At 35.3% G+C, this 19566-nt stretch overlaps 2 protein-coding genes across 4 annotated transcripts in view; one reads left to right on the forward strand and one right to left on the reverse strand.

Annotated features, from left to right (window-relative positions):
* ASB3 (ankyrin repeat and SOCS box containing 3) overlaps positions 1 to 19566 on the reverse strand; it is a 173761-nt gene that overhangs the window by 112484 nt on the left and 41711 nt on the right. For both annotated transcript variants that reach the window (XM_077134213.1, XM_077134214.1), the window contains exon 2: positions 7046 to 7254. In XM_077134213.1, coding sequence (XP_076990328.1) covers positions 7046 to 7241 — 196 coding nt within the window. In that variant the 5' untranslated portion in view covers positions 7242 to 7254. The remainder of the gene's footprint in view (positions 1 to 7045; positions 7255 to 19566) is intronic.
* On the forward strand, positions 10509 to 18731 carry CHAC2 (ChaC glutathione specific gamma-glutamylcyclotransferase 2). 2 transcript variants are annotated; one of them, XM_077134209.1, is made up of 3 exons: positions 10509 to 10749; positions 15989 to 16024; positions 17659 to 18730. In XM_077134209.1, the coding sequence occupies exons 1-3, from the start codon at positions 10615 to 10617 to the stop codon at positions 18040 to 18042; spliced, it is 555 nt and encodes a 184-aa protein (XP_076990324.1). In that variant the 5' UTR covers positions 10509 to 10614; the 3' UTR covers positions 18043 to 18730. The 2 variants fall into 2 exon arrangements, with proteins under 2 accessions (XP_076990324.1, XP_076990325.1); XM_077134210.1 differs by lacking the exon at positions 15989 to 16024 and having other exon boundaries at positions 17659 to 18731.

Genomic DNA, 19566 nt, shown 5'->3' on the forward strand with positions numbered 1-19566 from the left:
GATGTATCTGGGCATTACTTTAAGTTATACTGAATTAGAAGCAATCATTCACATTCTGGGCTCCCTCCAACACCATTTATTGAACAGACTATTGTTTCCTTGTTGAGTGAATTTCACACCCTTGTCAAAAATGAACTGGACATTGATGTAAGGATTTATTTCTGAAGTCTCAGATTGATTCTACTAGTCTGTATGTCTGTTCTTGTGCTAGTACCATGCTATTGTTCTTTCCTCAAATTTTATTTTTAATATGTATTTTTTAATTGCCAAACCAACATGCAAACATTTCATGTATGGTGTACAATCAATGGCTCACAACAGCATCACAAAGTAGTATATTCATCATCATGATCATTTCTTAAAACATTTGCATCACTCCAGAAAAAGAAAAAACCCATACATACCATACCCCTTGCCCTTCCCTCTCATTGATCACTAGTATTTCCATCTACCCAATTTGTTTTCACTTTTGTTCCCCCTATTATTTATTTGTTTTTAATCCATATTTTTTATTCATCTGCCCATACCAAAGATAAAAGGAGCATCAGACACAAGGTTTTCACAATCACACAGTCACGTTGCAAAAGCTATATCAGTATACATTCATCTTCAAGAAATATGGCAACTGAACACAGCTCTACAGTTTCAGGCACTTTCCTCTAGCCTCTCTAACACATCTTAAACTAAAAAGGGGATATCTATATAATGCGTAAGAATAACCTCTGGGATAACCTCTTGACTCTGTTTAAAATCTCTAAGCCACTGACACTTTATCTTATCTCATTTCTCTCTTCCCCCTTTTGGTCAAGAAGATTTTCTCAATCCGTTGATGCTGAGTCCCAGCTCATTCTAGGATTTCTGTCACACTGCCAGGGAGGTTTACACCCCTGGGAGTCACATCCTATGTTTGCTTGCCATATTGGTTGACAGAGAGACAGAGAGACAGGCCACATCTGAGCAACAAAAGAGGTCCTCTGGGAGTGACTCTTAGGCCTAATTTTAAGTAGGCTTAGCCTATCCTCTGCAGGGTTTCATATGAAGTTTCATATGAACAAACCCCAAGATTGATGGCTCGGCCTATTGATTTGATTGTCCCCACTGCCTGCGAGAATATCAGTAATTCTTCAAAGGGGAAGATGAATTTTCCCCCTTTCTCACCGTTCCCCCAAGGGAACTTTGCAAATATTTTTTATTCATGTTCAAATCACTATGGGATTTATCAGGGCATCACACTGGACAAACCTACAAAATCTCATGCCCTATTCAAGGTTCCATGTACTTATGGTGTCCAATTAACCTGTCCATATATGTTATATTAGGAAATGCACTAGTCAAAATATAAATTTTGTACCAAATAAACATTTTTTACTTTAGTCTCACACAGAAGTTGAAGTTTTAAAATATGAACGACCATCTATTTTCAAAACCCTGCAATACTGACAGTCCTTTGTTCTTCCTAATGCAAAAACATTTTTTAATTTGTACCTTCAGTCACTAACATGGTACACTCTAAGCATTCCTAGATTATACCATCTGTCTTTATCGTCTCTCTTTCCTTCACGTTTCATATGAATCCCCAGCCCTCCTCCCTCTATGCCTCTCACATTCATCTTCATTCAGTGTACTTACATTATTGTGCTACCATCAGGTAGTATTGTGCTATCCATTTCTGAATTTTTACTATCAATCCTGTCGCACAATCTGTATCCCTTCAGCTCCATTTACCTAACAGCTACCCTATTTCTATCTCCTGATGACCTCTGTTCCTTTTTTTAAATTTATTTTATTTATTAAACATACCAACATACAAATACATTCTTACCATATGATCATTTCATTCTACATATATAATCAGTAACTCACAATATCATCACATAGTTGTATAGTCATCATCATGATCATTTCTTAGAACATTTGCATCAATTCAGAAAAAGAAATAAAAAGAAAACAGAAAAAAATTCTGTTTCCCCTCCCTTTCACTGATCACTAGCATTTCAATCTACTAAATTTATTTTAACATTTGTTCCCCCTATTATTTATTTATTTTTAATCCCATATGTTTTACTCATCTGTCAACAAGGTAGATAAAAGGAGCATCAGACACAAGGTTTCACAATCACACAGTCACACTGCAAAAGCTCTATCACTATACAATCACCTTCAAGAAACATGGCCACTGGAACACAGCTCTACATTTTCAGGCAGTTCCCTCCAGACTCTCCATTACACCTTAACTAAAAAGGTGGTATCTATTTAATGCTAAGAATAACCTCCAGGATAACCTCTCAGCTCTGTTTGGAATCTCTCAGCCATTGACACTTCATTTTGTCTCATTTCACTCTTCTCCCTTTTGGTCAAGGTTTTCTCAATTCCTTGATGCTGAGTACCAGATCATTCTAGGATTTCTGTCCCACATTGCCAGGAAGGTCCACACCCCCAGGAGTCATGCCTCATGTAGAAAGGAAGGGGGAGGGCAGTGAGTTTGCTTGTCGTATTGGCTAAGAAACAGAGGCCACATCTGAGCAACAAAAGAGGTTCTCTGGGGGTGATCTTGGGCTTAATTTTGAGTAGGCTTAGCCTATCCTTTGAAGGGTTAAGTTTGATATGAACAAACCCCAAGATTGGGGTCTCAGCTATTGCTTTGGCTGCCCCCACTGTTTGTGAGAATATCAAGAATTCTCCACTTGGGGACGTTGAATTTTACCCCTTTCTCATCATTCTCCCGAGGGGACTTTGCACATACTTTTTTATTCACTGTTCAAATCACTCTGGGATTTATCAGGGCATCACTCTGGACACACCTATAAAACATGACCTCTGTTATTAAGTGAAATTCTCCAAGTTCATTCATTAATGTTAATTCATATCAATGAGACCATACAGCCATACAGTATTTGTCCTTTTGTTTCTGCCTAATCTCACTCAGCATAATGTCTTCAAGTACCATGCTGTTTTGATTACTGCACCTTTATAATAAATTTTCAAATCAGGAAGCGTGAGTTCTCCAACTTTGTTCCTTTTTAGACAGTTTTCGCTATTCAGGGCCCATTACCCTTCCATATAAGTTTGATAACTGGCTCTTCCTTTTCTGCAAAGGAAACTGTTGGAATTTTTATTGAAATCACACTGAATCTATAAATCACTTTGGGTAGAATTAACATCTTAACAGTATTTAGTTTTCCAATCAATAACACAAAACGTCCTCCCATTTATTCAGCTCTTCTGATTTACTTCAGCAATCTTTTGTAGTTTTCCACATACACATCCTTTATATCTTTGGTTACATTTATTCCTAAGATACATGATTCTTCTAGTTGCTGTTGTAAATGGAATTTTATACCTTCAGGGTTGGTAGTACTGTTGCCCCTTTCATTTCTGACTTTAGTTATTTGCATCCTCTCATTATTGAAAGACAGTTTGGCAGACACAAAGTTCTTGGTTGGCAATTGTCTACTGTCTATTCCACTTTGTCAGTCTATGTAAAGTTTTGTCTATTTTATTGATCAAAGAATCAACTTTGCTTTCTTATATCTATTTTATTGATCTCTGCTTTAATCTTGTTATTTCCTTCCTTCTGCTGCTTTGGATTTAGTTTTCTCTTCTTTTTCTATATCCTCCAGTTGTGAGTTGAGGTCACTTTTTTTTTTTGGCAAGTGCAGGGACGGAGAGGTCACTTCTTTTTTGGTGTAAGCAGTTAGAGCTATAAGTTTCCTTCTGAGCACTGCCTTTGCTGCATCACACAGCTTTGGTATCTTGGGTTTTCATTTTCATTCACCTCAAAAATATTTCCTGATTTCCCTTGTGATTCTTTCTTTAATCCACCACTTGCTTAAGAGTGTGCTGTTTAATTTCCACATATTTGAGTGTTCGAGCTCTCTCTGTATTGTTGATTCCTAGCTTCAATCTACTGTAGTCAAAGAAGATACTTTGGATGATTTTAATGTTTTAATTTATGGAGAGTTTTTTTGTGAGCTAACATATGGTGTATCCTGGAGAATACCCAATGTGCACTAGAGAAGAATACATATTTTGCTAGGTGAAGTGTTCTACTATGCTGTTAGGCCGCATTTCTTAATAGTATCATTCAAGTGTCCTATTTTTCTTATTGATCATCTGTCTCTCTATTCTATCATTATTGATGCTTCTTACTGTTATAGAACCATCCATACTTTCCTTCAAATCTATCAATAGTTGCTTCATATTTGTCCCTCAAAATTTCTGGCAATGCCTACTTTGGGGGTATCTGCTATTAGATGTATATATTATTATGCCTCCTTGTTGAATTAACCCCCTTATATACAGGAGTATATACTGGCCTTCTCTGTCCCTTCTAAGAGTATTTCACTTAAAGTTAAAGCTCTCTTTTGGTTATCGTTTCCATCCTTTCACTTTTCAACTAACCTGTGTGTGACTCTGAACTCCTGTAAACAGCAGATAGTTGGATCATGCTTTTATATCCAATATGCCAATCTTTGCCATTTGACTGGAGAGTTTAATCTGTTTACATCTAAATCACTGCTGAAAATGCATGACTTTATTCTGCCATTTTGCTATTTGGTCTTCTAAGTCTTATAACATTATTGTCCCTCAAAACTTTTGGTAATGCCTACTTTCATATTCGTTTGATTTTTTTATAGTGTACCATTTTGAGTCCTTCTGATTTTTTTCTGTATATATTTTTCACACATTTTCTTTTCATTACCAACGGAGTTTCATTTACATACTAAATCTGTTACAATCACGCTTCATTTGATACCAAAATTTCATTAGTAATATACAATGTTCCTGTACTACTCCATTTCCCCTTTTTGTTGTGCATGTTACAAATTATATTTTATACATTTATGTCCAAAACCATAGATGTATCATTGTTTTTTATGCATCTTCACTTTTGAACCTGTAAGAAATAAAAAGTAAGGTACATACCAAAAATATATTACAATAGTACTGGCATTTATTATTACCTATACAGTTACCTTTAACCATATGCCACTTTGATACACTTTCTAGTGTTCTTTCCTTTCAGTCTGAAGAATTCCTTTCACCAGTAACTATAGGGCAGATCTAGTGGCAGGTCTAATAGTAATGAACTTCCTCGGTGCTTGTTTATCTGGGAATGTCCTAACCTCTCATTACTGAAAGACAGGTTGGCAGACACAAAGTTCTTGATTGGAAATTGTTTTCTTTCAGCACGTTTAATATTTTGCACCACTGCTTTCTTACCTTCATGGTTTCTGATGAGAAATCAAAACTTAATCCTATTGGATCTCCCTTATACATAACATATTGCTTTTCTCTTGCAGCTTTCAGAACTCTCTCCACTTCTATGGCAGTTAACGGTTTGACTACTACGTGTCCAAGCATGGTTCTCTTCACAACTTTATCCCCGTCAGTGTTTGGTGAACTTCTTCAGTGGGCATATTCACGTCTTTCTTTAAATTTGGGAAGTTTTCAGCCATCATTTCTTTCAATATTCTTTCTGTCCCTTTCTCTTTCTTCTCCTTCCTGGACTTCTATAATACAGATATTGGTATGCTTGATCTATTATCCCACAGACTCTTAGGTGCTATTCATATCTTTCAATCTTTTATCTATCTGCTCCTTATCCTGATCATTTCAATTGTCTTGTTTTAGAATTCACTGATTCTTTCTTCTTCTAGTTCCAATCTACTGCTGAAACCCTCTAGGGAATTTTTATTTCAGGAATGTAGTCTTCAACTTCTGTATAGCTGTTTGGTTCCTTTTTAAACTTTAAAAAAAAAAGTTGTTTTTTTTTACCTTTTTATCAAGATTCTCATATTGTTCATTCATTCTTGTCCTGATATTCTATAGTTATTTCCTCTGTATTCTCCTTTATCTCCTTGATATATTAAGGAAAACTTTTTAAACATCTTCCTCCTATATGCCCAAACTCTGGTATTTTCATTAATGGTTTCTGGATTTTCATCTTGTTCTTTTGAATGGCCATCATTTCCTATTCTTTATTTGTCTTGTGATCTTTTGCTGTACACTGTACATTCCAATATTTTAAAATGTGGTTTGGTTAGGTTCATGTGTCAACTTGGCCAGGTGATGGTGTCCAGCTGTCTGGTCAAGCAAGCACTGACCTAACTGTTACTGCAAGGACATTTTGTGGCTGGTTAATAAACCTGAAGGTTGGTTTTAAATCATCAACATGTCTGAGTATATCTATAGCTGACTACATCTGCAGTTGGCCAAAGGGATTGTCTTCAGCAATTACTGATATTTAATCTAATGTCTAATGTATGAATATTTCTTCCTTGCCTTGTTAGAAGTATGTTCGTAGTTGTACATAAAGCAAATATCTTTGTTTTCTTCTCTATCTTATCCCCTTATCATATGGTATAAGTTGTACTGTTCACGTTATAGTTATTTAAGTTACAGAATATCAAGTTTAAGAGTGAATGTTATCCAAGGACTTGCATCCTATTCTGGTGAGATTTAGTGCGTTTCTGGTTGTACACAGGACAGGTGAGTACTGTTAGGTGAAAATTACGCCTGTTATTGTGTTCTATTCAGAGATTAAGTATGGTTTAAGGTGATATGTATAGCTGCCAAGTTGACAAAGGGAGAACTGTTACAGTTAGGTTCATGTGTTAATTTGGCCAGGTGATGGTGCCCAATTACCTGGTCAAGCAAGCAATGGCCTAACCATTACTGCAAGGACATTTCATGGCTGGTTAATAAACCAGAAGGCTGGTTTATTAAATCATCAGTACATCAGTAATCATCTGACTGCATCCATAGCTGATTAAATCTACAGTTGGTCAAGGAGGCATCCCCCACGATCGGTGACATTTAATCTAATCAGTTGAAGGCTATAAAGGAGAAGGCAGAAGGGAGACTCTTTCTGCTTCAGCCAGCCTCTCTAAGGGGTTCACTGAAGACCTTTATTGGAGCTGTAAGCTCACAGCCTATCCTATAGAATTTGAACTTGTACATCCCCATGGTTTTATGAGGCACTTTTATAAATTTACTAATCCAGCTTGTAGGCCTAGCCCTCAATACCTTAAATTTACTTTACCTGCATGAATTAACATCCGCAAACATTCTACAGAGTTGTGATATGCAGCTTCATGAACTGGCATCCATCCCCTGTTGTCAGGAACATCAATACTATGTCCCTTTTTGAGCAGTTTTCTCAAGACTTTAACATTGCCTTCCCTGGCAGCAAGTCCAACTGCAGAGCACGTGTCAGAGTAAGACTCTGTAAAATCCATTCTGCTGACCAGTCTACAAGACAAGGAAGAAAGAAAGTTCAGTAGTCAATAAAAGAACACTGAACTAAGACTGGCAGATCTCCTGTCTAGCAATCTGTAGATCTGTCTAGCATTTCTCACATGACTATTGAGGAAGAGACCAAGGTAGAGAAGGCAACCTGTCATGCTACAGCTTCTGCAAGGGTCTAAATCAAGAAGTCTATTTGGTGACTTAGGATTCCTTGGAATTTTGTTTATTAAAGAGATCAAGGAAGATTTAAGTGTTCTTTCTTTATTCCTCTGGAAATGATGTCTACACAGCTCCTTTCTGCAGGTGTCTACATTCTCCACCAAAATGCATGCACTGAAACTCTATGAGAGGACTAAATACCAAATGTATGCTCTGTTATGCACAGATACCCATTTAACTGTCAGCAATGGTCAACCTCAAAAATTTGTTCATAACCCTCTATAGGAAACAGTTAAACCCAAAAGGTTAGAAAAAAAGTTAAAAGACATTTACTGAAAAGAACAAGGATGAATAGTAATTCTAGTTTTCCTGACCCTGCTGGTTCTTTCCAGACAGGAATAAACACTCATATTCTCTCCATCCTTGAGGAAATAGTCTAACTAACTAAAAATATTGAAATCAATAAAGAACACTATAAAGAGATGAGCCCAGATTTCCTACATCAGCCTCGAAAATTCTTCAGAACATACTATGCTCCTCCTCTTCATCTCCTTTTCAATGCTCATTTCAACTCCCCTGGAGTCGGCTTCCAGTATAGCTCTCAGTAAAATAATTTATGTTAGTCTTGCTATAAAACAGGTTGGCTGGGCTGAGATTCAAAATTCATAAAGTACTCTTACCTCCTAAAGGGTAATCCTTAACACTTACATCCTGCCCCTCCTCTTAGTTTGGTTTTTTTTTTTTTTTCAATTATCTTAGGAATTGGCTCAGGAAATACCAACAATGTATCTAGTCCATCCAGGTGAAAAAATTCTAGGGGCACATTCTAATTCATTTATCCACAAAAGGAAGGTTTTGAAGAAAGAAATGAAAAGAAAACACACAGTATTTTCTGTAGTAAACTTAAACTTACCCGTAGTCACATTTAAATACAAAGCTCTTACTGCAGAAGTTGATTTTATAGCAAGCCAAACAGCTCATTTAGCTATGAATTAATATGATCAGATCAACTGGCCCATTACTAAGGTAAGAAAAGTTATTAATGTTGAAGAACATTTAAATATTCAACAGTTATTTATTATCAACCATATGTCCAGCAATGTGGAGTATACAAAGATGACACATACATGGATTCTTACTTGTTGTTTAACTGTCTCATAGAAATGATAAACACAATTCAAGACAGAAAATACAAAGTACTCTAAATCAAAGGATAATTAAATAAAGAAGAGTCTACTCCAGCTGGATGGGGTAGATATTAGCTGGATTTTACAGAATAGGAAGATTTGAACACGAGATAATGGGCAGAAAGAAGAGCATTCCTAGGCAGAAAAAAATGGCATAGTCAAAAATATGGAGATGAACAAGCAAAGCTGGGTAAAGGAGAATGAGGAAGGAAACAACTAGTTTATTTTGCCAGGAAGATTAAGTAAACAAAGAAGAGTATGAAAAGGAGATTGGAGAGAGAGCTCAGAGTCAAACTGTGGAGGATACCGAATGCTAAAGTAGACTTTTGAACCAGGCTAACTTCTAGCTAAGACCACCACATCCCAGCTTCATAAAAGAGAGCAGATTCATGTATGTTAGGGCAATTTATCAGCATATTGCATCTAATACATGAAAACTTGTTTTTCCATGCTGGAAAAACTGGGTAAGACACAACACACACACATAAAACCCCACTCCAAAGAAACTAAAAACAGATACAATTCTCTTTAAAAATTGGACTCACTTTCTCATACCTACTAATAACATTAACGGATCCAGATTAATAGGCAATAATCTGAAATAATAACTGGATAACATCTTTGAGTTTCTTAAAGGGAGGAGTCAAAATAAGTGCACTACATATAACAAGATCATTCTCTTCAACTCCTGATATCAACTAGCTAACATGAATACACTGTTTATAAGGTCCCTCCTTTTATAAAAATTTTCCTATATTCCAACAGACAAAGAATATAGACTCAAACAATCAAATACAAAATCTCAACTTGATCCTGGGCTGGTGAAAAATATATCACTTACAAAAACAAGTTGGAGGTAATTAAGGAAATCTGAATATGGAATAGATATCTGATGATGAAATTGCCATTCATTTTCTTAGGTGTGATAAGGGCATTGTGGTTATTAGGAGAATGGTCTTATTCTGAGAAGATGCAGGTAGAAGTATTTAGCTGAGAAACATCTTATCTATATGTAATTTCAAATGTTTGATATTAAAATATATGAGAAAAACTAGTAAAGTAACTGTGGCAATACATTAATTATTGGATCTAGGTGGAGGAGAGCATATGAGTGTTCACCACACCGCTTTCTAACTTTTCTGTGTGTTTTTCTCAAAACAAAAAGTTGGGGTGGAGGCGGTGGAGATTAACCATCCCAGGAAATGTGAAATTACAATCTGGGGAAAACATGAAAAAACCTGGCTTTATGAAACTAGAAAAATTTCCCCAGAAAGACATACATGCACCCCAAATTGCGCATACAATTTCAGGAGGTTCCTTTTCCAAAGTCTGCCCATGAGCCTGCGATTTTTTCTGAGTGAATCACTGAGAATACTAATGATGAATAAGGTCGTTCTGCACGTAAAATTAAATATATAAACATCTCTCACTGAAATAGTAGGTCTTTCACAGGTGTTAAAATTTGTCAATATTCTGCTTTTATTTGCAAGGCAGGAAAAAAAAAAGAAAAACTGTTGTAAAAAGTCAAATACGGACTATATTTTCGGTTTGCACTCCTCTGGCCGCTGCAACATGGGCAGAAATCAAAGCTTCAAAATAGAACAAAATATCTTTCTACATGCCAACTGCCATGCTCATATGTCGCTTCTCAGTATTGGAACAGGACCAGCCAGTTCTGTTCTCGCCTCCTTCCCCTCCTACGTCAGAAAAAGGCACGCAACTCTTAAGAGTTACAAATCTCCGGAAAGGGTTGTGGGAATTGTAGTTCATGCACACGCGTACCACAGAACAAGCTGTTTAAAGAGGGTGCAGATAAAGGAAAGTTCAAGGAAATGAAATAATGCCGATTGCGACAGCGGGAAAACGTTCTTCGAACTACAAGTCCCAGTATGCTTTGCGACCTAAGTATCAGGGCGGATGTCGCACATGCGCACGCGCAGCCGGCTAAGACATCTTGCCCTGCGGGCACGGCTTAGACCACAGCAAAGGGACTAAGCGGCAGCAGAGCTGGGAAAGGATGTGGGTTTTTGGTTACGGGTCCCTGATCTGGAAGGTGGACTTCCCCTATCAGGACAAGCTGGTGGGGCGCATCACGGGCTACAGCAGGCGCTTCTGGCAGGGCAGCACGGACCACCGCGGGATACCAGGCAAGGTGAGGCGCCAGCAAACCCCACCCCCGTGGGATCATTTCCCGCGAGTAACGCTCTCCAACTCCTGGCCCTGCGGTGCGCGACCAACCCACTCTCCTACGCGTCATGGGAACCGAGCACATGCGGTCGAGATGGGGAGCGTTTCACGCTGTGCACCTTCCTCAGCCACTTGCCCTGCCAAATAAAAGGTACTCCTTCCGAAGCCATTTAAGTGGCTGGTGGTTACGGTTTCCTGTGGAGGCAAGACCGGCGAGCACGGGCACACTAGTTCACAAACGGCTTACGTCCTGGGGAGGGAACCCATTCCTTGGCAACCTCTGCCATTAAAAAAAAAAAAAAAAAAAAAAAAAAGGCTGAACGGGCGCGGGGGCGGGGGATGAATATCGTGACACCATGAAAATCAACTTACAAATGCAGTGTTTTAGCAATTAAATTTGTTGGCATTTCTGGATTTCAGACTTTTCATTAGTTTATTTCCGATGTTTCTTTAAACCTTTCCAAATGCTTTATTTTATAACATCTAAGGTCACAGAAACACTAATTTCCAAAATTCTCTCTAGTTATTAAGGAGCTTACTTTGATCACTTTGGTTGTCAGTTACTAGCGAAGTTAAAAGTCGTCCCCGGCGTGTTAAGTAACACTACCAAACCCATTACTATAGCCATCATTTTTTTAATGTTATCTCCTCGACGTCCATTCTTAATTAAGAATGTGAAATTTAAGTTCTTTGATTCGTTTTTCAGTCAGTCATACCAAGATATTCATCTCAATATATTTGTAATTAGCAGAATTATTGTGCAGATCAGCCTTGCACTGGATACAAAACAACAAACTTTAATTCCTAAGCAAAACTACGTTTTGGGTGATTAATAATTTGGCTGTCCTGGACACTTGTTTTAGTTAAACTTCCAACTTCTGGAATAGTTACAAAATGTACTTTGCTTATATGTTCTCTGAAATACTCTGAAGATTTATATGATTATTGTGTTTCTAAAGAAGGAATGAATATTGGCCCCAAAGCACAAAATCTAAAATGATAGAAATCAAATGTGGGAAGAACTAGGGGTTAATTCCAAAGAAATACCTGCAGTCATGAAAAAGAGAGATAAAGACTCTAGAGCAGTTTGTGCCTGCTCAAAAAAAGGGACAGAGGATTAGTCATAAAAAAAAACCTGAGTTAGAAGCCATTCTACAGCAATTAGAGTTGGTCAATTAAGAGGTTTCTATAAAGACAATACTGACCTTCTGAGATATTGGATATAATGAGTGAAAAGGGGAGGACTGACTTTGGGCAAATGCATACTTACAGGCCAACACAAAGTTCATGACCAAAGTATCTCCAAGAATGTTATAAAACAATATTCAAGGCTTTAAAAAACTAAGTTAAATAAAATGCTTTTGAATTGTCAGTTTTGATATGGACACTTAAAATTGCCACTCTGAAAAAAAAACTTTAGCCCAAGTTCCAATTTTAATGTTTAAATGTTAAATAATTATGTATATGGTTATAATAGCATATTTTGTTACTCTAGTCTCAAACAAAATAATGTGTCTGTACATAGCACATCAAGATATGTACAATGTCAGAGGAGACTGATTACAAGAAACTGTGAGGTTAATACAACAGTTCGTGATTCTTTGCAAGGAGAAAGGAACTATGCAAGCCAGTATGTACTTATACTTAAATTCACTAAAATATAACAAAGTCAGGGGAAAAAAACCACAATGATATTTTATACTTACTTTTATTTAAAGAATCTATCATAGCAAATTAAAGGAAAACTACATAAAAGAACCTGTAATTTACATTTTTTAAATACACTCTTTAGTTTTTAAAAACTGAAAAGAAATCATAATTTTATTTCACTTTTTTTTATAATGGGTTGCCAACTTTATATAAATGTTAAGTGTCTGAACACACAAGGCTACAGAAATATCCAACAAATTGGAAAGATGGCATATATGCTATATAGGACTGTTTTTTTTTATAGCAACATATGTCCCTAGTAAATTAGTCATCAGAAATGCCTTCTCATTAACATATAAAATGTGATATTACTAAACAAGTTTTTGGCTTATTTTCACACAGTGCTAAGTGACATTTGTGGGGAAAATATTGATCTTTATTAAATTTTGCTTTCTTTTTAACTTCATTAAGCTTTAATTTCTTCCAAAGTTTAAGCATCTCTTTTATATATCAAAACTGGCAGTTTCTCACCAAAATTAAGATTTTTCAAGCATCAAAGGTAATATAATTTCAAAAAGGAAACATTTTAATTCAAAAGATGATCATGAATATTACTAAATCCCTAACTTTTCGAGATCAGAAACATTACTCATTACCCAGTTAAACACCCATCATTGCTCAAATATTCACAACATCCTTGAATCCCAGTCAATTTGGAAGATCCCCTTTTTCAGTTTGACAAAAAAAAAACCATGCATTTACAATTTCACATTGTTTCTCAGTAACATATTGTCGGGGCAAAGAGCTTAAGTTTTACAAACTATTTTCAAGTTAATGTATCAGTAATGCCAATATTATTCCATTTCTGTATAAATAGACACAGGATCTGGTCCCATTTAGTTTCCCTTAAAATGACTTACTGCATACTCCTTGCCTTTTTTTCTTTTCTAACTGCTACCACCCAAGTCCAGGACTTCATAACCCTCCCCTCGCCAATTAGTACTATGTACATAAGTAGGTGAGAGGTGCTATAAAAGGATACAATAAAAGGAGCAAAGAAAGTTCAGGAGAAGCAAATGCTGACGCCCCTAGATGTCAGCCAAGGATTTATGCAAGGAGTGGAAGGAGAGTTTCTCAGGGACATAAAAGGGGGAATAGCGTTCCACACTAGTCACCAGCATATTCAAAGGTATGAAGGTTTTAAGAGTTATAAATACAGTACAGCTTGAGTGAGAAAATGTTAAGAAGTGAGATTTATAGTTGTCATGCTCAGGAAATTTTATTTTTCCTGTGGAATATCACAACCCTGTAGAATCTGAAGCACAGTAGTTACTGGCCCAATTTTTATACTGAAAAATCATTCTGGGGCCACAGAGAGAACTGACTAGAGAGAAGTGAAACTAAGAGCAGAAAGGCAAGGAGATTCCTAAAGAGACTACAGAAGGACAAAGAGAAACTAGATTCAAAAGATACTCAGAAGACAACTGCCAAGAATTGATGGCTGGAGAGGCAAGGAGAGGTGGAGCCCAGACCTTATTTGGACCACTAACTTTTCTTACTCTGCATCTTCCTTTTTCCACTCCTGGGTATTACATGCTTTACCAACCTAATCTCCCCCAAACACTTATTTTATCATGTCAGTCACCTGCTGTTCAGCCACCAGAAGCTCTTTCCTTCCAGTTTTCCTCAACTATCAGTGGTTTCTTATTTTGCATTGGCCCCTAATTTCAACTACCTCTTTGGCTGTTGAAATCTGACTCGACCCTATTTCTCCATTCATCTCTCTGAATTGTCTCCCCAACATGTGGGGACCCTCTGCTAAAGTGGGACACACTGCTCAGCATAGTCCTGCCTCCAGGCCCTCACTAATGAATCATGAGTCATGGTGCCCTTTTACCAGAATTCTGTCTTCCTTTCTAGTCACCTAATACCCAGAATTCTTAAGCACTTTACAAATACTATAAACTACTTATTTCACATGTTAGTCTATATTCCATAATTATAAAATCTTGGAAGTAAAAATTAAAGCTTTATCTTCTCTACACAGTAGGCATTCAATAAATAGCTAATTCACTTCAAAACTGAAATATGACAGTATTTATCAACACATACTGTAGCATTAACAAATAGAAAACAAGTCAAATCTAAATATCTAACAAAGCAGGAATGTTTATAGTTATCAATGATAGAATATTTGCAACTACTAAAATGTATGAGAGTAAAACTGAAAAATTTAACTAAATGAGAAATCATAATCCAAAATCCCTTATGTTCCATCATATGGAATATCTATACATATAGGCAAAGACTGGAAGAAAATAGTAACAAAGATGAGACACGAATATCTGAACGATTTGTGCTTACCGTGTGCCAGACAAGGAGTATACAAAAAGGTAAAATTGTGGCTTACAATTCAGCATTCTCACCAATTATGTCAGCAGACAGATACATAGCCTTTGGCATGCAGAAAAGCCTACAGTCACTGGTTTAAGTAACCTTTGTGGCTTAAAATTATGAAATATTCCAAGTCTGGACTTTCTTTAAGGCTTTCAACTTACAGAGATTATTTTTTCAGTCTTTAAAATAAGAAAACAGTTTGTTTTGGCTTAATATCTCATTCCATTCTCAACTTGAATGATATAAAGTCAAGCTTATTTTCATACTACATTTTTCTTTTAATAAGAACATCTTGTTACCTAAGTAACTTTTAACTAACCTGAGTTAAAATCAAGATGGAAAAATAAATTTGCCTAGAAGTGATGTGGTCTAACTGTTCTGTATACAAGTAAATATATGAATAGGCCAGTTCTAATATTAAACCCTAGACAGGGCAATGTGAAGTTCATTTATTAATATGAAAAAGGAAAGAGGCCTAACCAGAGGCATACCATAACAGAAAAGTTAGGGCATTTCATAACATCAGAAGTATAAATCACTCATTATTCTCTTGCACTTGAGATCCTTAGCATGCCGGGATAGCAGTGCTTCTCCAAGTGTGATTCCCAAACCAGTGTCATTAGAATTACCTGGGAACTTGTGCCAAATGCAAATTCTCAGACAAAACTAGGCCTACACAATCAGAAACCCTAAAGGTCTAGACTAGCAGTGTGTATTTATCAAGCCCTCCAAGTAATTTTGAGCTGTACTCCTGTTTCAGAACCACTTCCCTAAAGGAAAGCACCTGGTCTCTAATAAAAACTATAACAATCTTTTTTCCGCAAGAGGAAGAAAATGACCAGAACTTCTATTTAGTTGCTGCTTCAATTTGCCTTTAATTTTAGATACAGTATGTCCATTTTTGTTTTATTTTATTTTATTGCATGAGCAGGCACCAATATAGCCATTTTAATGAACATATTATACCTTATAGAAATTGATGGAAATCTTTTTAAATGGCCAAGATAGATTTTCTCACTTCAATTTAAACTTTAACATAAAAAACAACTACTTAATGTAGTTAAAATATTTTATATCAACAATAAATTGCTAAATCTCTCTCAGTTACTTAATGAACTTTAATTCAGAAAAAAAAATTATTTTCTTTTTTTAAACAGCCTGGAAGAGTTGTGACTCTTGTTGAAGATCCTGGGGTATGGTATATTCTTTTCGTATAAGTCTTTAATCATATAAAATGTGAAAAGATGCTTCTCACTTTTAATGACCAATGAAATTTTATTAAGTCATAATAGAGAACTTGAACTATCCTAAGTCTAGAACTCCTCTTTGTATTTTTATTTTTATTTTCATGTCTTTGGAAAATGAGGCCTATGGGACAAAGCTACAGATGCAGGATGCAGGATGCAGGATAGACAACAAAATGAAACCAAATGGCATATAACTTCTTTTCTTCCTAAAGGAGTTTGTTGACTGAGAATTTTGCAATTCCCTTTAGTATTACTGGAGATAGTCCCAGACAGTTTCAGGTTAGCATTAATAATCAAATGGAACCCTTAAATCTCTATCCATATTTGCTAGAGGTCTAATCATTCAGCAGAAATGCCAGTCAGAAATTCCTTCTTTAGTGTCTAATTTTATCCATAACACCTGTTATAGTATGCTTTTTAAGGAGGTTTAAAGCACCAAAAAATAAAACCTTTTTCACGCACCCCCCAAAAAATTTTTTTTTTAGTTTCTTAAATATTTTCAATCATTTTACTGGGACATCAGGATTCAAAAATTTATTTTGGGAAATTAAAGATTTAACTTTGCAAGCAAAGTACTTTGACTTGCAAAAGTCAAGCAGCAAGCAATAGCAGATACATAAAAGTATAGATTAGGAAGTGCTTTCATAATTTACACTAGGAAAAGCATGTGTTTAAAAAGGCTTCAAACTGTAATTATAACCCCTAATTAAAACATTAAATAAACACTTTGGTTATAGGTATTTGTTTTTATAGAATCTTAATTCATTCAAGAACTTGCTTAGCAACCTAATGTTTAATAATTAAAGATTATCTATTAAATCTGTATTATAAACCATAAATCTTGTTTATAGCACAGTTATTTTATTAATACTAAAAAAAATCCCAATTTAAGTTCTCTGTAGTCAAAGTACATTGTTTTTACTGACACTTTGTTCATGGATTCACTTGACAAAAGAGGTTGCCTTCTGGATGCTGTAATTTACAAGGGATATTTAATGAGCAATTAAGAAAGGAACAAGATAAAATAAATCTACAGACTAGTAATTGATTGTTTTATTACAGAGCTTTTAAAACACAGAACCCTTTCTTCATACAAGGAAACACCCAATATGTAAAAGGATAAAAGTGACCATCAGCTCTGGCTGAAGGGGGATGGGGAAACAAAGCTCTCCCAGCCAGCACCCCAAGACTGACATCCAGATAGTCCCCAAGGGTTCCCTACAATGTTCCTACACCATAAATAACATGTTTATGTGTTTAAAGCTTTAGAACTATATTTTTAATAAAATCTAGTATTTTTCATTTCATTCCTATTAAGAAGAAAAAAGCCTAATTTTAAAAATGTAAGCAAAGATAAATATCCTAACAGTGCATATTACACAAAGAAATTATTCAAAATAAATCATTTAAAATGCCACTTTCCTTTATTATTTTGTAAGTACCTCTTCAGTGCACTTTAAGTGAAGCAAAACCACAGTAGGAATAATATACAAGATATCTTCCTAGATCCCAACATATCTTCATCTATTTTAATTAACCTTGTAAATGCTAACTGATGCATTATTTTCATTTTTCCACAGGGTTCTGTATGGGGTGTTGCTTACAGACTTCCAGCAGGAAAGGAAGAAGAAGTAAAAGCATATCTTGATTTCAGAGAGAAAGGAGGTTACAGGACCACAACAGTCATTTTTTATCCAAAAGATCCTACCACAAAACCATTTAGTGTGTTGCTATATATTGGAACATGTGATAATCCTAATTATCTTGGTCCCGCCCCTCTGGAAGACATCGCGGAACAAATTTTTAATGCAGCTGGTCCAAGTGGAAAAAATACGGAATATCTTTTTGAACTTGCAAATTCTATTAGGAATCTTGTGCCAGAAGATGCAGATGAACATCTTTTCTCTTTGGAAAAATTAGTAAAGGAACGTTTAGAAAGAAAACAGAACCTCAATTGCATATAAAACAATCATTAACTTTTGAAAACAAGCAGAACTTTCAGTCTTCAGAAAACTGCTTCAGTGCACAAAGGGAATGATTTGGAAGTTATTTACTTAAAGATCTTATTTATTTTTATGTTGTATTTAGAATATCCTCCAAATTTGTAAATTCAGTGTCCTGAAACACATATATATTCAAAATATTAAGATATTAAGATATAGTTAAGCTGTAGTTAAAGAAAAACTCAAGTTTTAATATTAGGCAGGATTTTCAAACTATGTAACATTGAACTTTTGCTCATTAGGAGTGAGTTCTTTAGAAAAATACACAGTCTGGTTCTTGTTTTCATCAGAGTAAAAATAATCCTATTGTTTCATATTACAATACTGTTTTGAAGTTATAGAGAATTAAACCAAAAGTACAGCTGAATATGGTAAGGTTATGCCTTCACTATATGCTATATAATAATTCTGTAACCATGGTTTAAAAGATAAAAGCTTAAAATAATGTAATTAGAAATTGTAAGGTGATATAGATAAGATTTCACCCTTAATTGTGAATTTCCTTGTTATTCAGGTATTAAGTGAAATCCTTTCAAATTTAAGTTAAAAAAATGTCATTTTTAATACAAAAATTTCCTTGGAATTATGTCCTATATTTCTTTCCTTTTTAAATAAATGTATTTTAATTACTGTATGGAAAAAACTCATTAAGCCTAAAAGAGCACATATTATATTATACAAGTCTCATCCAACAACAATTAGTCTGTCATTCACTTGTATTAGTCTTATACTAACTAAAACTAATGTTAGAAATTAATGGAATATATATATATATATATATATATATATATATATATATATATATAACACACATACATGTCATTCTATAATGTCACTTAACATTACAATTTCTCTTTTTCTTCCATTTTGCTCATCCTTCATAAAATCTTTTTTCAATTACATAGTGCTCCAGTTCCTAAACTTGTCTCATAGCCCTCTAATCTTACTTTACTCTGCAGTACTTGGAATAGTCTCAAGTCTCCAATGACCCTTTCCCTGAGTCAACCCAAAAATTTCATCTGGCTTTACCAGTCTGATGCACCAGATGCTTGACCAAAAGACCTGTCACAAAGACCAAAAGAGCAAAATATTTCATTCTATTTCTACCTACAATTCCTAGAGAGTTCTTTATCAACTGCACAAACTCATTGAATCACAGACTTCAGTTACCATTTTTATTTAGATTCCTTCCGCTCTTTAGTCTACTCTTTCAACCTCTTTACAACTCTGTATTTGTAAGGTATCTCCAGTTGAACTACACAACCCCCTGGAACTTAATATACTAAAAGCAGCCTTCATCTCCTTTCCCAATTAGAAAATGTTTGTCCCACATTGCCTCACTGCACATTGATACACATTAAATGTTGAACAATGGTTAGAAAAAAAAACAACAAATGTTTAAGGTACTCATTAATTTAGAAACTTTTGGAGGAAAAAATGCTATTTTTGCAGTATATACAAATGCAGTTCTTCTGCCTTGTTTAT

Source organism: Tamandua tetradactyla, chromosome 17 (genome assembly GCF_023851605.1).
Source record: "Tamandua tetradactyla isolate mTamTet1 chromosome 17, mTamTet1.pri, whole genome shotgun sequence".
Classification (NCBI taxonomy): Eukaryota; Metazoa; Chordata; class Mammalia; order Pilosa; family Myrmecophagidae; genus Tamandua; species Tamandua tetradactyla.